This window comes from Chlamydotis macqueenii, chromosome 8 (genome assembly GCF_036417535.1).
Source record: "Chlamydotis macqueenii isolate bChlMac1 chromosome 8, bChlMac1.mat, whole genome shotgun sequence".
Lineage (NCBI taxonomy): Eukaryota > Metazoa > Chordata > Aves > Otidiformes > Otididae > Chlamydotis > Chlamydotis macqueenii.
The window spans coordinates 10,915,540-10,938,772 of record NC_141563.1 but is presented as its reverse complement, the minus strand read 5'-3'; the positions used below and the strand labels follow the sequence as shown (position 1 = coordinate 10,938,772).

Sequence of the window (23,233 nt, the reverse complement as noted above, 5' to 3'; positions counted from 1 at the left end):
TAGGGTCAGAATTAACAAAAAAAATCATTTTCAGGTGTCTCACCTGAGCTTCAGTCTCTTTTCTGTGAAAGGAGTCAGCGAAGGAGTCTTCTTGTAAATGGTAAACCCCCAAATTTCATATTGGTGTAGAGCTGCACCACGTTGCCTACTGACAAGACCTCTTGCTGCTCTGGGCTGAAGCCACACCAGTAGTGCCATTCCCATCCGAAACTCGTGCTGACGTACAGCGGGGTGAGCCAAGGAGCTCTGGGCCCATCACTCAGCCTAAGGACATGGCTAAGCCGACCGACAGGAATCCAAGGTCAGCTCTCTGCAGCTGGCTTCAGCTTGCTCCATCACAGGTTAAGGTGGTCTGTCCAGATGTGGATTACGCACTGCCTGGTCGTGGCGGGGGTGAGGTCCAGTCAGCGCTGCCCACACCTCTTCCTTCTCTTGTCTCCCGTGCCGGGGTGGGTAAGCGACGTGGTAAATCAGCTGTCACTTAACAATGCTGCTGGTTTGGGAGCAGTGGTTGGTTTTGGCACGGGAGTGACACCTGCGAGGCTGTGTGGTGGATCAGCCGGCCCGAGGCACAGTCCACTGAGATGTGCTCCAAGAGCCGAGTGTCTGGTAGAGACCAGGGTGCAGAGGGAGCTGCATGCACGGGGTGAGGTTTCTTGCCTCCAGCACAGACTATGTGTGCAGGAGCAGGTTGTATTACCTTTTTTCCTCCAATGTTTTCCAACGCAGCTTTTATTTACTTTTCCTTTTGCTGCTTTCCCTGAACACGTGGGTGCAAATTTCCCACCAGTGAAGACAATGGCCTCAGCTGCAGGAGCCAGATGCTCCCTGCCAGCCCTGGCTGTGACTGCCATGCAGTGCCGGAGCACCCTGAGACCCCCAGCCGATTTGAGCTCCAACCCAGCCCACAGTGGCAAGCAGCCATCTGCCATCCGCAGAGCTGGTACGGGACAGACAGAGAGCAGAAGGATGACATGCTTGATTTTATCCCCCAAGGAAGAAAATAGCATGAAGAAATGCAGCAACTTGCCCACCTCGACATGGGGAGCTTGTAACGGCACTGCAAAATCGCTGCCTGAGGGACTGGAGAAGCAAGGCTGGACCTGTTAAGCACACCTGAAACATCACCTGTGGTTCACGCCAAGGGGGTTTCTGCACACGGATCTGTCTGTCTCTTCAGCATCCGGACAGACAGGCCCCACAAACAGTAGGGCTGCATGGCAGAAGGCAGGAGAATTTTGCCTGTGGTGAGGGATGGGGTTTCTTGGTCCTCACAGTACCGCCTTTCACCTTGTCTCTCCCATTGGGCTTGGGAGGAGGAAGGGAAACCTTCCAGCTTAAAGCTTTCAAACTGACAGTTTGCAAACTCTTTAAAACAACCTGAATCTATTGGAGAACGGGGCAACTCCTGCCAGGGGGGCAGTGGGAAAGGGCAGCTCTGCAAGGGCAGATGAGCAGGGAGCCGAGCAGAGGATGGAGGCCCTGAGGAGGTTCCTCACATCTCTCCTGACTCCTTTCCCCACAGGTTGATCCCTTGTGGAACCTGCCATATGAGAGTGATCCTGAGCTCGGGCACCCTTTCACTGCCCCCCCGTCTCTGTGCTGCCCGTCCGAGCCAGCACAAATCGGATCAAGTCTTTTGGCCGTGTTACCCACAGCTGAGCAATTGTGAGGTCCAGCCGAGGAGTTCGAGGGCCTTAAACCAGTCGTGATCCCGCCTCAGTGCAACTCAGCCTTTGCTGTCTAGAGCTAACAAAGGGATTCAGTTCTGCTCCCCACACACCAGCCCCGTAACTCTAATAAATTTTTGTAATGCAATGATCCACATTAAAAAAAACCCATACCTTTCCTTGAGAATTAATGAGCAAAAGGTCTTGAAATAGGGAGTCACTCACTTTGTGGCTCAGTTGGAATAAAACCCCTGGTTCCCACAAAAGCAGGTTTTGCTTTTCTACCCATTTTTGAGGTATAAGCTGAACATATCTAAACTAAACTCAGTCCTGCAAACCCAGACCCTGTGAGGGAAAGGATTTGAAAACATAAGGAAGCTAGACTGGACTGTCAGATTGGGCCAGGATCGGCCGAGCTGAACCAGTTGATCATGGAGCAACTGCACAGGGCAGTAAGTGGAATCACAAGGGCAAGGCTTGGGGGTAGCTGCTATGGTGCAAGCCTGGTTGAGCTGGAGGGAGCTGCCGAACCTGCAGCAACCAGATCTGAGGCTACATGGGGTAGGACAGCCTTGCCCAAAAGGAGAAACCTTCTGTTTCTGATGGCCCAAGGTATGAGCAGACAGTAAAACAAGGAAGGAGCGAGCAGGGCTCTTCAGCTGGTGAAAGAGGTGACTTACAACTGAGGTCTGAAAATTCGTGAGTAGCCTCGGGAGTGGGGCCAGGGACCAACTGGTGATCACCTCTTCCAGCTCAAGAGCTTTTCTCAGGACACGGTTCATCATGTCCTCGAAGAAGCTGCCAAAGGGCGCCATGGGATAAAGTTCCTGTGGACTCCTGGGGATGTGTTGAAGTTGTGGTCCTAACACCCCAGCACTGTGGCCTCTGCAAATTGTCCCCAGGAGCTGTGCAGTGTCTCTAGGACACTGGACTGACTTTTCAAGATACCTCCTCGGGAAGGTCAGCTTGGTAACAGATTTCTCTCTCACCCATATTCAGCAGCTGAGCTTTGGCCACAGATGCAATTAGCTCCATAGGCGTTTTAATGGCTCTAATTCTGTCTGAGGTTACAGCTCAGCCATGCAGGACGGATCGATCTGCGCAGTCACACTCCGAGCTGGGTTATGCGGATGCGGGTGCGAGGCAGAGGCACTCGGCGTGGCTCCCCAGGAACAGCTGCTTTCTCTTTCCCTTCCAAGAGGGATTTAGTTTTTCTTCAGTGTGAAAGAGTACTTCTTTCCGGAATGCGTGGCACTCACTTTCCGAGAATGAAAAGTAAATCCATTAGATATTTTATAAATTATAAGGATTAAAAGGGATTTCTTTATGCAGCCTATTTTATATTTTTTTTTATTTGTCCTGAATGATATTTGCAAGGGAATAATGAAGACTTGACAAACCTTTCTACAGTCAAAATTCCTGAAGTTTTTCATATAGGCTTTATTTGGAGAAATTAGGTTATAATTAGGATAAGATGACACTTTTGTCAGTAACAATTAAAAATCCAAGTAGTATAATCTGGGATGACAACAAATAAATTTTAATCACGGTAACATAATTACTGAGAGAGAGCAATACAGGGCAAAATTAAGATTGTTTAGGTATCCTCATGCTTTGTTTCTTCCTTCAGATTCTTCAATTGCTTTCGAGTGCTAATTTCCCACTTTCACAATATTTAGATTGAAATAATCACCAAATCTGCAGAGGATGATGCAGAGATTCAGTTGTTGAGCTGTACTCTCGGCTTTCCTTGATCCCAGGTTTTCACCCTAAGCAGCAGGAAAACGTGATGTCTCAAGGACCTGAACCCCAAGGTTTGACACCGAGACAGAGGGCTGTCCGGCAGCCACATCTGTACGTGGAAGCAGGGGGAGAGTTTACACACATGAAAGGCAGACCTTGGGCTCTGCAATACTCACAGGACATTCCTATACAATTAAAGATGTTAGGATTAACGATGAAGGATGGGAGCAGGCTCTGATTTGGTCGGCCTCTCTGTTCTTGTCTTAAACAACCTTGAGGAAATCTCTTCTGCTCCTCTGACTCCCTGTTAAGTGGGGATGGTCACTCGCTCTCCTCTTAGAGCAGGCTAGATCAGTGTTTTGAGAATAAATGTGCCAAAGGTCTGTGAAATGCTGAGCTCCTACAGTAACAGAGGCTGTCGGAGGATGTAAAACAGATTCACATTTGGGATTAGGAGACTTTCCCTCTGCAGAGCACAACAGCTTCACTCCTGGGCATTCTGTTGGTGTTGCTGGGTACGGTCTTATTCACTGGGCTCACAGAGCCTCTGCTCTGCTGTCCTCATCTGGGGATCAAACCCTTCCCCATGTGCCGTAATTAATAAAATGGTAGGCCACCATTATTGACCCATTAATGATAAAAATTATAATATGCGTTGACCTTTACAAGAAATCTGCTTTTTTTGAAGATAAGAAGACTTTCATCACAAATCTCCTGGAACAAAACTAAGAGGAGATTGGCTTGTGGCTCCTCCTTCAATGGAATGACATTAACCCCTGTATACTGTGCACTGAAAGATTTGGAGTAGAATTTCGTAAGAAACAGAGCGGAGCAATCAGCAGCAATGCCAAGTCCTCAAAAATGCTCTGTGGGAGAAATTGAGGCCAAATCTGGAGGCGTGGGGATGCAGAAGAGCTCTCCAAGAGGCAAGAAGAGTGGGCTGGGGAGAGAAACTCAGAGGGAAGCGAAAGACTCCACCATTCAGAAGAAAAGCCTTGAAAAACAGAGAAAAACCTGTGCAGGGTGTGACATCCTTTGCTTCTGAGGCTGGAAGATATTCAAGAGCAGTGAGAAAAGGCGAAGGGAGGCTTTGTGGCTGGGCAGGTTGCCCTGACGGGCCATAGCTTCCCTCATACAGCTGCCTCGAGGAACGGCTCTGCTCAGCAATTTATATCGGCACTAAACATGTTAAATAACACCCGCATCAATCCCCATCAGACGTGCTTGAAAATACTTGGAGCTGCCTGTACCCCACTGCCCAAGACTCAGAAGTCAGTTCTGCCCCGTGTGAACATTTTTGGGTGGCTCTGGAAGTAGACTGGACACAGACAAGAGCAAACAAGGCAGCTGCTGAGTCAACGCTGCCCACTCCTTGCTTCTGCCTGACACGGCATGAGCACGATGCCTTGAGGGAGCACTTTGCGGTCTCCTGGATGAGACCTGTGTTCGTTGGCTGTAGAGATATTGCAGAAAGCCAGAACGTGCCACTGTCTCCCTGGCTGAAATACCCCAAATCAAAGCTTCTGCCTTCAAATTTCCCCTGTCCTATCCACACGCAAATGCAGAGGTCAGGGAGAGGCAGCACTGGAAACTCCTGTTTGCACGGATCCAACCTGTCGAGCTCAGAAGTGCAGGTGCAGAGAACAACAGCCTGCGCTCCAGTGACTTTGTCTAAGGTCTAGCATGGTGCTAAAGTGGACTGGAAGTGAAAAAAGAATCACCTTTTATTTTCAGCAATAACAGTGCAGGTAGCAAAAAAGCATTGCTAGCATGGTGGGTATGAAGCAGAAGATGTGCCAGAAGGCTCTTTGCAGTTTGGTGACTACCTCATAGTCAGGCTGTACGATATCATACTGCCTGGCAGGAAGTCTCTGGCGAGTGATCCTCTCCAGCAAAAAAAAAAGAAAAAGCAGAAAAAGGTGGAAAAGTGAGAGCTTGTTTGGCCAAGGCTAAAGAAGGAAGTCCCTGGAAGAGCCCCTGGGAGAAGAGCGATAGAGAAAACAGACAGGGAAATCCCAAGTCAGCTCTGTGAGAGTCCGGGAGGCTCACAGGGAGCCTGTGTTCTTATGAAGTTTTGGCTTTTGCTGCTTAAGCCAACGTAAGCTGCTCTCATGGCACCTCTCCACTGCTGTGGGATACTGTGAATGTGGGACTGGAGAAGGATCCAACTGCAAACAGGGGGTGGAAGCGAGGGGCTGGTATCAGGGGAAGCGGCACTGGCTTAAGGTGCTTCTGTTTTCAAAACTTGGCTTATTCAATTCCTCCAAAGGAGAAGGAATGGATGGAAAAATACATGAAGGGTAGGGGCAAGCTTGAGGTATCTGTGCAGTAGTACATGCTGCCTGAGGTGTCCCCTCCAAAATACAGGCTGCCCTAAGCGTGCTGGCTAAGGAACCAGGGGACGAGGCTCCAGATCACACTGGCAATGTGAAGGGTCTGGGGAGAGTCACAGAATTACAGAATCATAGAATAGTTTGGGTTGGAAGGGACCTTTAAAGGTCACCTAGTCCAACCCCGCTGCCATGAGGACAGTGCCTTGCAACGTGCCGTGAGAGGTGCAGCTTAGAAGAGCTGCATTTGTGCATTGACAGGAGAGTCCCTGTGGCAGTTGTGCAGCCCCAACCTGTCTGGTTTAGCCCAGGAGAGGCTCTGGGCACGTAGAAGCAGCCCCAGTTTGCCCAGTGCTGAACCAGTTTGCTCCTGCTCTGCAGCTGAGAGCCTGCAGGGATGGAGGCAGAATCCCGAGCCCTGCTGTGGTGCCTGCCCGAGGCGCTGCGCAGCGTTCCATGGGAGGTTTGGCAGCATGGCTCGCTGCCCAGCCCTGATTGCACTGAAACGAGGAAACTGATTCTGTAGCCTTGAGAGGCTTCTGTTTAAACATGTGGGGCCCTGAAAATCATTTCCCTAAACACATTCTCGTTTCAACCTGAAAAAATGTGAGGGATTTATTTTCGAAACATTCATTTTGTCCTCAGGGTCACTTACACACTCAATTTGCATTAGCCAGCCTTCTCAGTGCTCATCTGATTCCCAGTTGTTATCTACCTCATTTCTTCAGGCTGGCCCATGCTGGCCACTGAGCTCAGTGCGACTTTTCCTGCCCAGAAAGACAAGTTTGAGCATAAAATGAGTCACCAAGTTGGCACAGGAGCCAGCACCACATCACATAAATAGTGTAAATATTTAGATGTGATAGACTGCTGTACCGAAGAGCAAGGTTACTGCCTAATGTGCCCGTGTCCTGGCTCCACGCTGAGGCCTGCCGGCTGCAGCGGGGCCGTGGGCTGCGTCCCCGGTGCGAGGCCCACGCCATGCCTGAGCTTGCTGCCTCCCAGGCACTTGGGGCTGGTGCTGCTGGTGGTTTTGGGTACCGGAGGGAATCTGAGCCAGGGCTGTTTGGGACACTTTGGGGTGACCCTCGGGGCTGGATGCCTGAGCAGCTGAACCAGGGTGAGGGCACGCAAGCAGGCGGGGAACGGGCAGCCTGGATTATGTGGGAAGTGCAGGCCTAGCAGCGTTTCTCCCACTAAAACCTTTTCTGTCAGGAAAGCGTGAGGCCGCCACCAGCGCCCTGGGACTGAGGGACAGGGCCTCCCCCACAGCGCCGTGGGCCACCGCCCTCGGCACGCCGACCCTCCCGCCTGCCTGAGCCCCGTGGAGGGGAATCTGATAAAACCAGGGTGCCGCGACGAGAGGCCCGGGCGGCCCAGGCCGTTTAACGCGGCGGCTGCCGGCCCCGGCCTCGGCGGGCGGGAAGGCGCCGCGGTTGCCGTGACGACGCCCCGCTGCCCACCTCGGTTGCTATGGCAGCGGGCGAACCAATCGGCGGGCGCCGCCGCGGGTCGGCGGGGGGGGGGGAAGGCGCGGGGGAAGGGTTTGCCGGTAGCGCCGCCGGAAGTGCCGGCGGGGGCGGGGCCGGGCCCGGAAGCGCGGCTAGGCGCGGCGGGAGGGTCCAGGCGCCTCAGCGGAGCAGCGAGAGGGCGGGCGGTGGAGCGGCGGCCGTTGCCGGGGCCGTTGAGGTTGCTGCGACCGGTGCTGCGGGGGCGCGGGCGGGCTGTGCCCGACCGGAGCACAGAGCGGGGACACTCCCGCCCCTTCCTTCCTGCCGCCCCTCCCCCGCAGCGGCAGGCCCTGCACGGGAAGATGGCGGCGGCGGCCGGAGGCGGCAGCGGCAGCGGCGGCGGCGCGGGGGTGGCGGGCCGGCCCGGGCTGTGAGACCCGCGGCGGGACGGAGCGGCGAGCGGCGGAGGATGAGCCTGCTGTGTGCGCAGTATCTCCGGTAAGAGCCGGCCGGGAAGCGGCGGCGGGGGGGGGCGCCCTGAGGCGAGGCCGCGGCCGGCGGCCCCGGAGGCGACGGGGAGCGGGAGGACGTGGTTCCCTCGGACTTGGGGAGTCTCCACAGCGGCAGCGAGGAGCTCGGGGATGTAACCGCGGGCAGAGGGTGTGGGAGACCCGACCGCCACGTTACCGAACCAGGGAGCGGGGGCCGAGGCGGGACCGAGCCGCGTACCCGCAGGCGGGCGGCCCGGCGCGGCGAGGGCTCCCCGACAAGGTCAAGCCGTTGCCTTGGAGCCAAGGGGAGCCCACCGGCTTCCCTGCTGGAATTCTCCAGCCCCTTTCGAGTGGGTGCCGTAATATCCCGCCGCTGCGGGGCGGCTGCGACGCTTGACCCCGGCGATGAAGTGAAACCAGCGCTCGCAGCCCCGAGAGTGCTCTGGGAGAAGCAGGAGTTGGGTCTCGGCCCTCGCCGGGCAGCCCGCGGCCTGCTGCGAGTCCTCTTGTACAGCTGAGGGTCTGGGAGAGAAGCAGGTCTGCCGGAGTTGTGCTTCTTCAGAACGCTTCGTTGAACAGAAAGGCTCCTGAGCCCCTGAAGTCGAAAGCACGAGATGCCGCATGGTCTTATGAGCAGAACTTTGAGAGGCTTTCGGGTGAGCTTATCTTTTTGGGTATGAAACGCTCTTTCTCTGGTAACTTTGGAAAGGAGCACTGCAAGATACACATGGGTTTTCAGTAGCTGTAGGATGCTGAATACTGTGTTGTCCATGACGTGTTGCCCCCCCACCCCAGCCCTTCCAGAACACATCATGGAAAAGGTGTAGGTATGCCAGAAGGGCATGTGCACTCCTTCTGAGGAGTTCAGGGCTTGGGAAGGATTTCTAAGGGGTGAATTTAAGGAGGTTTCTACATTTCCGAAACCCTTTCTATCCAGGGTTCTGAAATGCTTCAGCTGCCTCCTTACTGATTTTCCAAGGCCTCCTCTTCCTCCTTATCTCGTCTTGCATCTCTGTCTGCCTCCTTCTGGTAGTTTGGATCCTGTTCTCCTTCTTTTTTTTCTTTTTTGAAGAGATGAAACTTTTTTTCTCTAATAGCAAGTTTGTGAGCCTTTTTCTCTTCTAGGCTGATAACTTATGCTGTCTTAGAAACTTCTTTGTTCTTTCTTTCCCATTACATCCTGGAAAAAGCTCTTAAAGGCCTTACTATTAGCTTTCCTCTACTAGTAAAAGACTTACTTTTGTATTTTAGTATGTATCTTAATAATGTTGTAACCCCTTTGCTCCCCCCTCCCTCCCTCCCCATGACTGCGAGTCTTCAGCTGCCTTGCATGATTACAAGGCTGTACTGCTGAAGTGGAACTTGTCCTGCTCCAGTTACCTTCCTGCACCACCTGCCTCTTTCTTAGCCATTCTGTGTTCTGCTGCACTGAGCTGGAGATCTCTTTGCCTCGAAGCATGTGGGTAGTAATCAGCTGTTTCTCCTAGAAAATCACCTGTTTCACCTGTTCTTCCAACACCATAGCTCATCACAGGCCTTTTGCTTTGCCTCTTTGTTTGGATTGTGCCTAATCCAAGGGGACTGAAGCATATGGGCACTAATGGATTATAAGTAATATAACACCTGTCTTTGTCACCAAGAACCTTATCTTCTTCTAAAAAAACCCTACAGGACGTTCCCCCTCCCAGACTTTTCAAGCACTTTGTAGTCACTGATCTTCACCTTCTCCCTCAAAAAAAACATTTGGCTTTGTTCCTCTCTGTAGAAAGTAAGCTTGGGAATGGTTTCCTTAAAAGCTGTGAAATGCTTTTTACATCCACAGAGTGTATATTTTAATTGTTTGATTTGCATAGGGCAGAAATTGAGCTGTGGATTACTGCAGCCCAAGCTCATAAAGAGAACTGGGAATAGTGTCTCAAACTCTCTGAGCCAGTTCTGTTAGTCCTTCGCCTTCAGGAGGAGGGCATCCTCATTCTTAATCTAGCATTACAAGCTTAATCTGATTGTAATGATGAAGGAATAAATAGACAAAAGTATAACGATATGAGAAGGCAACTTAACAAAACATTGTGCCAAATGAAGCTGTGGATCAATTAGTGTCTGCTAGTCTTCATTGTCTTAAAACTAAGGATGGACAGAAAAGTTGTTGTGAGAAGTCGTTCTCTGTCTATTTGAAGTTTAGATATAAGAGAGCTGAATTTCTGAGGTGACCACGTAATGGTTGAATAACTAGTGAAATAATGACTCTGCAAGAATGGAGAGGCTGAAAAAATGAGCAGGGAAGAAAGGACTTTTAGCTGGACTGCTTTAACTCCTCCACTGCCAATCTCTTGCTTTCTGTATAAATGTATATGAATCAACTGTTTTTAAATGCTGTCCTGAAAAGATTGTACCCCTTCAATCAAAGTGCAAGAACTGAGAAACACCTGAGAATCCTCCAGAAGGGTTTCAGAATGAACAAAGAAGGTCAGATTTCAACAGAGTCTTTTAAAAGTTGCGGGAGAGTCCATTTTTAAGTCACCTTCATATATTGTTAGAAAATGTTGGGCTGTTTACTTTCCTAGTCTTACTATCCTTTTCAAGGTCATCTTTCAAGACTACTGGAGTGTCTTCTGTCGTGTCTAGTTTCCTAGATACTTCTCTCTGGTCGTTGTTTGAGTCACTTCTCAAAAGATTTGCATTACATCTGGTCAGGTGAGTAGGCCTTTCAGAAGGCTCTTTCAAAGAGCTAGTAGGAAAAAGGCATGGTTCATCTCTGTTCACGTGCATGTGTTTGTCTCATCTGGCTAAGAATTTGTACAGATACCATTTGTTCTTCTTTGGGAAATCTACAAGCATTCCCTCCCCATAAATTAGACTAATATAGTGGAGCAGTCATCTTAGAGTAAACATTTCGTGTATCCTGCTAGGTACAGAAGAAGTCACTTTTAAGCAAAATATTGCTACCAATAGGATTTCTAATGTAATACCACAGAAACTTCCAAATGCGTCCTTTTTGTGAGGCAGTGTTGAGCTTTAGTCCATGTTTGTTCACTTTAAATAAATTATCTTAATTGCCAATTTTATGTGTTAATGTTCAAAACATAGTTAACTTGGATTGAGAAGTTTAGCAGTTTGACTGTCTCAGTTGCATTTCACAAAGATGTGAGCTCTAGTTACTAGTTAAATCTGGCATTACCCTGGTAAATTGTGGCTTTTAGCACTCTGTAAACATAGAACAAAAAGTGCTTCAATTACAGGGCTTGAGCACCGCTTAGAAATTCTAGTGCTGACAAACGGGTGATAGTTTCCTGTAGCCTTATGATGAGGCTGTAACCAACTTCATTAAAGGTCTGACTGCTTTAATAATTTAAATTGTGGCTCTCTTTCCAAAGACTCATCAGTAGCTCCATTAACTTCTGCATCTGCCATGTCTCTTCATGGTTGCTCCTTTGCTGTCTGCCAGTCTGTGACGCACCTCTTGCAGTGTTTCTTCACTGTTAGTGGAGGAGGGTAGAGCGGAGGTAATTTAGTGCTGCGTGTTCTAGTACTGATTCCTGATCAGGATGATGTAGGGTTGGTGTTTGTCAGTGCTGGAAAGCACAAACCAGAATATTGTTTGTGCAGACCCAGAACGAATCTCAACAGGACAGGAAGAGTAAGTTATGTAATTATCTTGAGTGTATATGGAGGAAGAAGTTAGTAAATGTAACTTCATTGTTAGTAGAGAATCTTGTAAAGCATGCCTGGAGTTCATAGGATCACAAGGTAACTTGGGCTGGAGGGGACCTCAGGAGGTCCCTATCCAACCTCCTGCTCAAAGCAGGCGCAGCTCTGGGGTCAGACCAGGTTGGTCAGGGTTTTATGCACCCAGGTCTTGAAAACCTCCAAGGATGGAGACAGCTCAGACTTCTGGGGTGGCCTGTGCTACTCCTTGACTGTCGTTTTGGTGGAAAAGATTTTCTTTGCATCCAGTCTGAACCTCTCACATTTTAACTTGTGCCCATTGTCTCTCATCCTCCTGCCACATCTCACTGTAGAGAGCCTGGCTCTGTCTTCTCAGTCCCCTCCCCGCAGGCATGCGGCTGCTGTGGGTGCCTGGAAGCCTTCACTGCCCCAGGCTGACCAAGCCCTGCTCCTTTTCCTCCAGCCCTGAACACAAGTGTTCCAGCCCCAGCCACCCTCTGGGCCTCCACTGACCTTTCTCCAGTTGATCCACATCTTCCTTGATTTGTCTTGATATGTGAACAAGACCAGTCAGTCTTTGAAAGTATTCCCTCCAGCTTTTTTATGTTCTGAAGTGATTAATGCTACTTTCATACATTGTTTACTCTTGAATTTTAAACAGGGGTGAAGTGGTGAAGAGATCAAATACTGCATTGGCCTTTCAGGAGGCACCTCTTAGCACAGTGTTTTCTTTGGGGGAACATAAAGGGAAACAGTTTCTTCTTCTTTTCTTCCCCCCCCCCTCCATATAAGGTGTTTGTTGACATTTGGTAACTAGAGTTGCTAACAATATTTGGTATGAGCAACACTTCTTATCTGTCTTCATGGGTGAGGGTAATGGTTTAAAAAGGCAAATAAGGTTGATGATTACTACTGATCAACAAGCTTTTTGTGGTGACCTATGAAGTGATAAGAGTTACAATTTAAAAAGTGTTAGGCAGTTCTCCTCTGAGTTTTCTGCTGAAGGAAGTACATCTTGCTGAGAGCTCCAAGACCCACACCGTACCCTCTGGCTCTCTGGGCAGGTTCCAGCCAGCCCCAGCCACTGCAGCGTGGTATCTGGGTCAGCCAGGCTGTGGCAGCCCAGCAGCTATTACTTGCTCCCTTCCTACTGTCAGGGAGATTTGGATTATTGAGCATCTTTCTGCCACCCAGGGACAACTTGTGCTGAAGTCGCAAGTTGACTGGGTGTGCTATCACAGCTGTCATACTTTTTTTTTTTTTTTTTTTTCAGGCCTGGATTCCAAAGGAAAGGAAGCTTGGCTGAATGTAGTGTTTATCACTTGTTGCTACCCTTTCTCAAATGGCTTTGACAAATTTTAACCATCTTCTACAGAGAGATAGGAGCTTCAAAGTTGATTGTTGCCATTGACTTGATGAAAATTAGCTGGTTAGAAGAGTGATCCAAATGAGTGTGCCTGTTGAGAGAAGCAGGCAGAGCTCAGCTGGTGTAAATCAGCACATGCAGAGCTTTGTCAGCCAAGGCATGTGCGTGGAGTTTGAGTTTGCTCCCCTGTATGGAGTTTGAGTGCAGTTGGTGCAGTATGTTAAAAGAGTGAATGGACAGACATCCTTAGCAGTGAGGATTTGAATGTACATGCTATTTATCAGATGGTGGGTACATTTTCGTGCTGGAGGAACTGGCAGGAGGGTGGCTGTGTATGGATGTGTGCCAGAGGGAAGAGGGCTGCAATAATCTGAGAACTTACAGAATCATAGAATGGTTCAGATTGGAAGGGACCTGCAAAGGTCATCCAGTCCAACCCCCCTGCCAGGAGCAGGGACATCTACGACTAGATCAGGTTGCTCACAGCCCCATTCAACCTGGCCTTGAATGTTGCCAGGGATGGGGCATCCACCACCTCTCTGGGCAACTTGACCCTTCTTGCATAGTACTTGGCTGTATGTGACAGTCTTCCTTTCACCCTTTCCTGCTCAGCCCTGGTTGGATGGTGTAAATTTGTGGCCAGGTCTTCAGTGAACTGGACTGGGGAGCTATGCTAGGTTTAAAACTGCTTTTGTTTTGTTTTTGTTTTTTTTTTTACCCACAGAATTTAGCCTGAGTTAGTTTCCTGATCTCATTCGTCATGTTACTACACATGTGCTGGCAAAAGGGGTGAGGTTCTGTGCCACACGAATGAGGCACTGATAGTAAGGAGAGAGTGGGACTGCCTCTTTTAGTGACAGTGCTCATGGTCATTAGAGTGCTCGCTGACCCATAACACTAGTAAATAATGCCCCATTTCCTGGAATATATGAACCCCTGAATGCCTTCGCGTTGCCTGCATCACTCTCACAAATGGGATCTCTGTCTTCAGTCTGGGCTGAGAGACTCCCTTTTTTATTTTATTTTTTTTCCTTTTCTTGCTGCAGAGCACAGCTTATTGTGGATGCTGTTACTGCGCTTTCTTTGTGCTGTGCTTTGAGGTTACGTGCAAAACAGTGTTCCAGTGACCTAGAAGTGCAGGTTAGTGTAAGTGAAGTTACAGCTGTATTTGTTTATTTATTTTTGATGGCAGGGATGATTCTTGTAGCAGTTAGTTCTTGTTCTAACCTGCATATTCTTACATAGTTTGATCTTTATGGAAAAGGAGAAGGTTCTGTTGTGGCAGTGAAACAAGGTGATTCTTGTCTGAATATAGGGGTTTGGAGGTTTTTTGAGTTTCTTCTTTTCAGTGCATGATAAGAAAATACATTTGCTTAGTGAATACTTAGCTATTTAATTTTGGTACTCTATATAGAGTATACCATGATGTTCAAGCTACTCATAAAACTTTTCTTCTGTTCTAAATGTGAATCTTCCATATAGCAGTTTCATAACAAGTAACCCTAGCCTAGTGCAGTGAGGTGTTTTTTCCTCTGAATAAACTGATCTGGGCACTGAATCTTATCACTAACTTTCACCTCAAGCAACTTAAGTTTTATTTAAATCAGTCTGTGTGGAATGTGAAGCTGCCCTGTTTTTCCCTTTGCCGTGTTGGCTATCACACGTATTTTCAGATGTTTTGATGCTTCCCACATGAGAAGAAAAGACCGGCTGCAGTCATTGCTCAGAATTGCTTGGGTTGATGGGAGAAGACAGTGACTTGATGGAGAGGTGCCATGGCATCTTCTCTGTCTGGCTGAGCCAGCAAAAATCAGTATGGAAGAGGAGGAATTGCAGATGGAGTGCATGGTGGCTGGGGAGCGAGGAGGGGGTAGTTTGCTGTAGTGTCTGATTTTGTTGAATGAGGAGCTGCTGGAGGTTGTAGAGTTTTAAGGGTCCTTAATCTCTGCTGTTGGATCTTCACAACCACAGCAGAGATTCACTAGTAGGAGCAGACTCCTCAGAGTAAGGAATGGTGGAAAAACAGTTAAGGAATGCAGCTATAATGTATAAGGAGTATATGTGGGAGGACATTAGTTATTGCTTTTGTTACTTTGAACTTGAGTCTTGTCCTCATCTCACTTGAAAGCTGAGCAGCTGCTGTCAAGCAGGAGGGCAGTAAACCCACAGATTTATTTCCTTAAAATCACTAGCAGAATTGCATACTTTGGTCCTGTACTTTTTAATATATTACTAGAGAGGTCATAGATTTCAGTGGTGTTTGGTAAAGCATAGGTTTTGTTGTGCACGGGACATATTTCTCTGTCTTACTGCAGTGAAAAGAGCAGAGAGCTAACTTAATGTTTATTGTGGAGTGACGCAAGGAGTCATGGACCTGACTTGTGGACCATAGTTTCTCATTGTTTTATCCAGGAGGGAGGGCGGATGTGTGGCTTTTTTTTTTTTTTTTTTTTTGTATGTGCCTCTTGAGCACTCATGTTGTTGCATGCAATATCTAGTTGAAAGTAATTCTATAGCTGTACTGGTTTCATCACCAGCTTCCACCTGTGCAGCGATGCTCTGAGCCTTGCCTTTAGGTGATGTTTCTAGATTTGTCTGGCCACTGCTTTTTGTTCTAGTGTGAGTTTGAGAAGAGTTTACTATTGTAAGCTTGGGGACTTCCTAGACCACCAAATGAGGGGGCAACAGCTTAAGCAGTGTTTTGATATTGCGTATTTCAATTCCTCTGGGATAAGTCAGCAGCTACCCATTCAGATCAATGTAATGCTGTGAGTTGGGGCGGAATAACAGCTTTTTGAGTAACGTTAGGCCTGCTTTCTCTTCTTTCTGTATTCCAGTAGGACTTTTCTCGGATTAATCACACTGACTTCTGCACTCAAGGGATTATCATAAGGAACCAGAAAGCTGAGGAGTCTCTTGGGATTGTTATACAGCCGTGGGCGACAGACTGAATTTCACTGATGGGACTCAAATCAGAGATACCCTTGAGGTACTTAGGAGTCCTGCTAGAGTTAATTTTCTCTTCCACCTTTAGGGAAAAAGTAAATAATCATTTTTCTGAAAGTGCTTATCATGTCTAATACCTCAGCAGTCTATTTGTCGTTTTAATTTCTTTGTCTGTGATGTTGAAAGTATCCTTTAGTGCTCAGCCCTATTGAACAGTTTTCTGCTATGTGTAAGTTGATTTTTATTTTATGTCTTTCCCCTGCCCTCTGAAGCATTGTCTGTTTTGAGTCTGCAGGCCCCACTTGTCATATGGCTGAATTTTCTCAGAGAGCTGCTCTCTAGCTGTTAAGAAGTGATAAATTAATTCCTTCAAGTTTGATTCTGCCAAATGAACTTAGCAAAATTTTTTTAATTACTTAATGGAACCTTAGGCAGAGATTAGACTTCTTGTTTGGATGTGGTAAAAGAGACCTTTTGGGCATCAAGAGTCTTTATCCTTACTTTGGTGTTTTTTAGTGCCTTGGTTTAATGAGGCCTTGATAGTTGTTCCTGTTTGATCAGGCTGCAGCAAAGGGCAGTTCTTTTGGAGCCAGCCTGCTCTAGGGCTCACTGGACTCCCCAAAGGTCTGTGCTATGTTATTTATCCCAGTTTGACTTCACTACAGGTGTTGTCAGGAATAGAAAGAAATGAATTTTTGATAAATCTATCGGGAAGGCAATTTTTCCCCTTTGTTTTATGATAATCCTATAAATTCTGCTACTGTACGTCTGTTGCGATTAAAGTCTCCTGGTATTTGCTTTGCTGGGTCCTGTCTTGGTCTCACCGTGATTTGAAGAAAGCACGTGGATATTGCTATGTGTCAAACAGCTGCGACTGTGTGATAATCTTTTTTTAAACCGGGGTTTCCTGTAGCCAGCAAGGAACCTTTGACAGACCCCAGCTTCGGTTCCTTCTGCAGTCAGTACTGGTTTTGGCAGTGCCTTTGAGCATTCGTGCTCTTAATTTGAGGTACGCATGAGCCGTGAAGAGGGGTCTTTAGGGTAGTTTTTGCAGGCTAGCTTAGTAACTAAAAATAGAAATGCTAATCATCTGCACTTATGAAGAGAAGGAGAAAGATGGATGGGACAGGACTTTTGTCTGTTAAATAGATGCTAGTTGTCTGCCTTGAAGTAGTGTAAATACTACAGAGTAGTATTTGAAGTAGTGTAAATACATGAGACAATGCTGTGACAAAACTTATGAGCATAGAGGCTTGATCTAGCCAGCTATGTCCCAGAAAAAGCCCATCTACTAGTGGGCCTGTCTTTTGTGAATGGCAATAAGAATAGTGTCCAAAGGATTTAAGCCATGTTTTTGTAATATTAAAGAAAACCTAAAACCACCAAGAGTATATAAACCCATGAAAATTGTAGTAGCTCTTAGATCTTCAACATTCAGCTGCAGTTGCTAGTGAAGTGGAGGAAATGTTATTTCAATATGAAGAAAAAGATGAGATTCAAGGAAGGCTACTTTTCTCTATGGGTTAATTATAAATTAAATGATTAAAAGATGCAGAGTAAACTTGGAATAAAAATCTAGAAAGTTTCACCATTCAGTTTCCTAATACCATCAATATGCATGAAGTTGAACAGATATGTGAAATCTTAAACTAGAAAAGAAGTGATAAACTGCCGACATTCATTTGGATTAATACAGAAGGCCTTAATTTAGGAGCATGTCACGTTGATTATGCTAGGGCGTGAACTTCTGTCGGTTTTTCTACCCAGTTTGAACATACTATTTCATTTTAGAGATTTATTTTGTTTTGAGGTAAACTGTAGGAGTTACGGGACTTGGGGCAAAGACAGTTGTAGGGGGTTGTGGCTTGTTGGGTGTGCAGTCCAGCTTCAGCTGAAGTACTCATCTTCTCCTGGTTTTGATTTCAAAGACTAAAATAACCTCTAAAGCCTGAAACTATCAGGAAAGATATCTCCAGTATCTTTCTAACAAATATGTCAAATGCTTACTGCTACTTCTGCAGCTGCAGACTGTTTTGGTAGCTTCCATCAGATGCTGCTAGGCAGAAATGAACTCTGAAAAAAGTGGTGTATCTGCCTGTCATGTTACATTATACAATCAGAATTTTTGGGATAGTCTTTCAAAATCAGGTAAAATTCTGTGCACTTTGCATTAATGATGAGTATAATTTTTTTTTTGGTCTTGTATAACTGATTCTGTTAATTCCTGAAATAATTCTTTGAGGACCACAAAACTAGAAATTGCTATGCTGGAGTGTTAAGTGTTGCAGCCCAAGAGTGTCTTGTATTTGGGAATGACAGATCAGAAAGACATCAAGATCTTCAGGACTTTAAGGACTCAGTTGCAGGAGATTTTATTTTTATGGTTGAAAATACTGTTGGATTTCAGATTTTCGGGTTAGAGCAGCATGATTCACGTAGTTTCCATGCTTTATTGTCAAATACTGAAATAAAATGCCAAAATTATTGTTTTCAAATGTTTTGGACATGCTGGTATCCTATACAAAACGTTTGATGATGAGATCCAAGCTATTGTGGTTGCAAAGTGAAGTGCCAGGGCTGAGTTGGCTTGTGCAACTAGAGTAATGCACAAGTGTTGAGTTAATAGGTGGTAACTGTGTAGTCACGTGCTGAATCTTTTTCCAACATTATCCTTCCTTGCTTAATATGCGTCAAAGATTCAGAAAACATCGTCTTGGTCTAAACGGGTGGGACAGTCCCTGCCCCTTCACCGCTTTACAAAGGTAGCAGTGGGTTGAGTAAGGCTGGTGATGTTTGTTCAGGGATTTGATGGGAAGAAGGAACCAGAGTGGGTGAGCCCAAGGCATACCATGATTCTTTAAGGCAAAACTAGTCCCCTGTGGAAATGGTTTAGCAAGGTGGCTGGGATAGGCTGCTGTGGATTCTGGAGGTGTCTGCCTTTGGAGGACTTAAAAAACAAGTAATGTTAAATATTTGTCAGGAATAACATGAGAGTGAGGGAATGGGCTACGTAACTTTTTGAGGTCCCTTCCAGCCTTAAGATTTGATCTTCAGGCTGGATGTGCTAGTCCATTGCTATGGAGCCTGTTCCTCAGCTGTTGCGGAAGGCAAAATGAGTGTAATCAACAAGTCTGGTCTGACTATTGAAAGGGAGACTGCAGTCTGGGAAACTGCGTTTGGGTTTAAGTTCAGTAAAGATCTACTAAACCCCCAAAATTTTCCATACAGGATTGCTAAAGTAGATAGTGATTTGTGAACATCATGTGAACTTCTTTAAGACAGAGACCTTTTTAGTTCTGCAACTAAGGTATTGAGATTTAAATTTGATAAAAAATTACTTTTATAGAAACGTTGAATCCTCAAAGGCAGGATTAACATTGGCAGTTATAAACTTGCTGAGACGCTTGCACCTAACCAATTCATTAGTTTTTAAAATGGGAAAGGTAGATTACTGGTTAACTGGCGGTACCTGAGAGCACTTCACAGGGCAATGGCTGCGGCAGCTCTGTTTGGAGGCAGTTTGGAGCTGCAGAGGTCACCTGGACTCAACTGAGTGAGCTGAACCACTTCAGCTGGGTTGGTTTTTTTTTTTCTGAGGACCTCTTTGTGTTCAACAGGGCTCAAAAGCTTCAAGCTACACCCTTCCTAGAGTGGGGCTGTTCTCATAGTAGTGTATCCATGCTGCTCATGGATACACTAATTCCTCAGCTAATAAAATTTGCTAGATCAGAGCTGGTCAGTTTGGTTATAAGTTTCTCCTTCAGCTGAACGCAGATGAGAGAGTAACTTCTAGATATTCCAGGAATACGTGTGTGTTTTGCATCGTGTGGATGAGCTGCTCCTGATCTTAGGAGAACCAACAACAGAGGAGTACGGGAGAGTTGTGTGTTGATAAACCAAAGGTTGAATGTGAGGTTCAGTAACGAACTCTCCTTCCCATAGTTTCATGCAGCTCAAACAGGTGTCCTTGGTACCTTGTGTCACATTTATGCTTTTGTTGAAATACATATTAAATATTGCTGGTTGTGTTGAGGTGAGAATTTAACAATCTTTTTAAATTAGAAATTACTATGCCTGATAGAGCTGGATTAAACCTATGGTGGTAGAGGATTCTACCTCTTCCTTATGTCCATACTTTTTTTTGGAAAATAATTACTCAGATATTCTCTAGTTGAAGAGTAAGTATGTTTCAGAACAGTGTTGCGTGTGTGTTTCTGATAGAGAATGGGAAGCAGCTAATGAAACTCCTGTAAACTATTGGCAATATGATGCACTGAGTACCCATTTAATTATCATAAATATATTATATAATTCTTCCTGACTGCTGTTCAGTCTTCATGCCATTGCTGTGCTTTCAAAATGTGCCTTGCATTTAGTTTCAAGGTGGAGAACTGAATAATTTTGAAGATGCAGCTTGCAATTAGGATCATACTTCTATGTAATCTGAGTGTTACTTCTTACAGCTTGTCTAAACCTTGCAGTGTCCTTTCACACTGAAAAATCCCTTAGTTATTAAAATCTATTTTAAAACTTCTGGGTATGGATAAGTGTTTTGTGTGATGTTTACATAATTGCGAGTTTATAAAATGATTGTGGTTGGGCAAAAAACCTACTTCATACAAATTGTTGAGTGACCACAATGAATAATTTAAGTATCGATAATTTTGCATTAGGCCTTATGTTTTTGAAGGTCCTCGCTATCTGGACATAGATCTCGGGATTAGCGGTTGGAGAGCACGTGTTCAAAATGCTGAACTCCACCCTATCTGTTGTAGTTAACTTACTGCAAGCGCCATATGACGGTTACTTGTGCTTTAGTTTTGCCACCTTTGATGTTGATGTCTAATATATTTGCTTTTTCTCTATCTGCCGTTTAGCAAGGAAGACAGTATCTTGAATTCCCAATAACTGAATCCTCTTTAATGGTAATTCTTTCCTCTGTCCCTGTGAGGGCTTTTCAGCTTGATTGAGCATAAGGATCAATGTTTGCTAGTGAGCAAGGGATAAATTCAGAGGCAGGGATTGAAAGGAAGGGGTCCATAGAAGACACTGAAAATCAGCAAGATATCTCAGCTCTATATCCCGAACTGTTAGTGGAGGCTAGAGGCAGCAGGAAACTGCTAGAGCTGGAAGTCAGAGAGGGCTGCAGGTATTGCCCTCTTCGTGCACAGTGGGGTGGACTTTCTGAAGGATACGTATGTCACTTTTGTTAACTAGCTCTTAGCTGCAGGTGCTCCAGCTCCACAGACAGGCAAGAGGGCATATTTTGCCATGTTATGGGAGTGTGGCACTAAATCGGGTATGTAATTACCAGCCTTTGAGTGGAGTACTGTATACTTGCCTGGGAGATCTTGTACAGTGCCCAGGGAGGGTTGGCATCTGCTGCCTGTCCTTAGTTGATCTGGCTTCTGCAAGACTGAGTTAAATAGCATAACTTTCTGAAACTGATGTAATGATATCCATCTGAAGCTGATCTTGATGCTCCAGTTTTCCATAATTCTGGTTTTCGTAATGCAAAAGCTGTTAAAAAGTTAAACGATGTTCACTTACTAACACTTAATCTCTGCCGTTTATAGACCTTAACACAAGTGAAGATTTTGCCAAGTCAGTAGCAGTAATATAACAAATGAGTAATTATGTTACTATATATTTATCACAACTGAAACCTGATCGATGTGCACTCTAATTGGAGTGGATTTGAAAGAGCAAAAGATAGTACTATTACAGGGATGTAATTTGGAGCTTTTTGCGTTGTTGGTTTTTTTTTTAGTTCAGAAGGTAATTCTGTTGCTTTTCCGTCCTCAGTCTCAAAACCTTGTGGGAATTACCATAGGAAGTAAGGTAGTCAGATGTAAACCTCTCATGTCCCACTTAGCACCATAGTCATAAGAACTGATAACCCTCCTGTGTGCTTACCAAAAGTTCCTTATTGTGGGTAGTGAGCAAGCAGAGCTTTATGATTTTTCTCTCCAAAAACTGTATTTTTAAGAGAGCAGGCTGGCTGTGGTTGAATGGATTGCAGAGCAATCTGGAAGAAGTTTTTGTGCCTTCACACCTTTAAGATTGCTTTCATTTTTTAAAAACTAGCTTGACCAGTGGATAGTGTGAAGTTTAAGGAGATACACAGACAAATGATGTGTTCTGTGTTAAACATCTTGCCGTTGACTTGCTCTCAGGTCAACTGCAAAGCTGATACTTTGTCAGCCAATGCAGTGTGTTACTGTATGGATGCTGATAAGGAAACACAGTATTCCATAAGTGTATTCATTTGTTGATTGTTTCCTATTAGAAGTTGTCATTTAAAGGTATTCCTTAAAATAGGAAAAGATATCCATGTCTTGAAGTGCCGCACATATTAAGTATCTGTTTGTTCTTTCCTGATCATGCCTTTTCTATAGTTATTAAATTATTTTTAATCCTTTGGTTATTTGCTCTTAATTCTTCTATACTGAAAACAGGGTTGCCTGTGGAGCTATGCTATCAATTTCTGGAAGGTAAACAAAGTAAAGATGGCTGGAGCTCTTGTGCTTTGCTTTTGTGAACAACATCCATTTAGAGGTTAGTTTTCTCCCTTATTGCTCCAGTAAAATTCCAGATAACTAGCAGGTCAAGATGGAAAGTTACAGAACAGCATAGTCAGTATTTTAAAAATAACTTTACAAACCAGTGACTATGGAAAACACTGCTGAGCTTTCTTGACCTAGTCTTAAAACTGTACGTTTATGCCAAGCTATTTTTGTTTGTATTGAAAAGTACAGATTGTTGGGTATTTAGTCTGCAGTTTACTCTCCTGACTGAAATTTCAGAACTCTGTGGAATGGACACAGTCATATTGCTGATCCTGAATGACTGCGTATGGACTGGATCCCATTTCTGAGGCATTTAACTCACGTTTGCAGCACTGCTCTTCTAACAAGGCTCAGACTCACTCCTGTGCTTGACATGAGCTTAACACGGTTAACAGGGGAGGTCCCAGATGACTGGAGGCTTGCCAATGTGATGACCATAAGGATGATCTGGGCAACTACAGGCCTGTCAGTCTGACCTCGGTACTGGGGAAGATCGTGGAGTGGTTCATCTTGAGTGCGCTCTTCACCAGGCATGTGCAGGACAACCAGAGGATCAGGCCCAACCGGCATGGGTTTATGAAAGGCAGGTCCCGCTTGACCAACCTGATCTCCTTCTATGACCAGATGACTTGCCTAGTGGATGAGGGAAAGGCTGTGGATATTATCTACCTGAACTTTACAAAACCTTTGATACAGTCTTCCGTAGCATTCTTTTAGAGAAGCTGGTGGCTCGTGGCATAGACCCGTATACTCATTGCTGGGTAAAAAACTGACTGAATGGCCGAGCCTAGGGAGTTGTGGTGAATGAAGTTAAATCCAGTTGGCAGCCAGTCACAAGCGGTGTTCCCCAGGGCTCAGTTTTTGATATCTTTATCAATGATCTGGGTGAGGGGGTTGAGTGTTCCCTCAGTAAGTTTGCAGATGACACGAAATTGGGTGGGAGTGTCAGTCTGCTCAAGGGTAGGAAGGCTCTGCAGAGGGATCTGGACAAGCTGGTTTGA

At 46.0% G+C, this 23,233-nt stretch overlaps 1 protein-coding gene across 4 annotated transcripts in view; it reads left to right on the top strand.

Moving 5' to 3' along the window:
- Positions 1-7,393: 7,393 nt before the first annotated feature.
- Positions 7,394-23,233, top strand: part of SMG7 (SMG7 nonsense mediated mRNA decay factor) — a 55,520-nt gene continuing 39,680 nt past the window's right edge. For 2 of the 4 annotated variants that reach the window (XM_086753137.1, XM_086753138.1), the window contains exon 1: positions 7,394-7,692. In XM_086753137.1, coding sequence (XP_086609263.1) covers positions 7,664-7,692 — 29 coding nt within the window. In that variant the 5' untranslated portion in view covers positions 7,394-7,663. The remainder of the gene's footprint in view (positions 7,693-23,233) is intronic. The other 2 variants (XM_086753135.1, XM_086753139.1) reach the window with 2 other exon arrangements.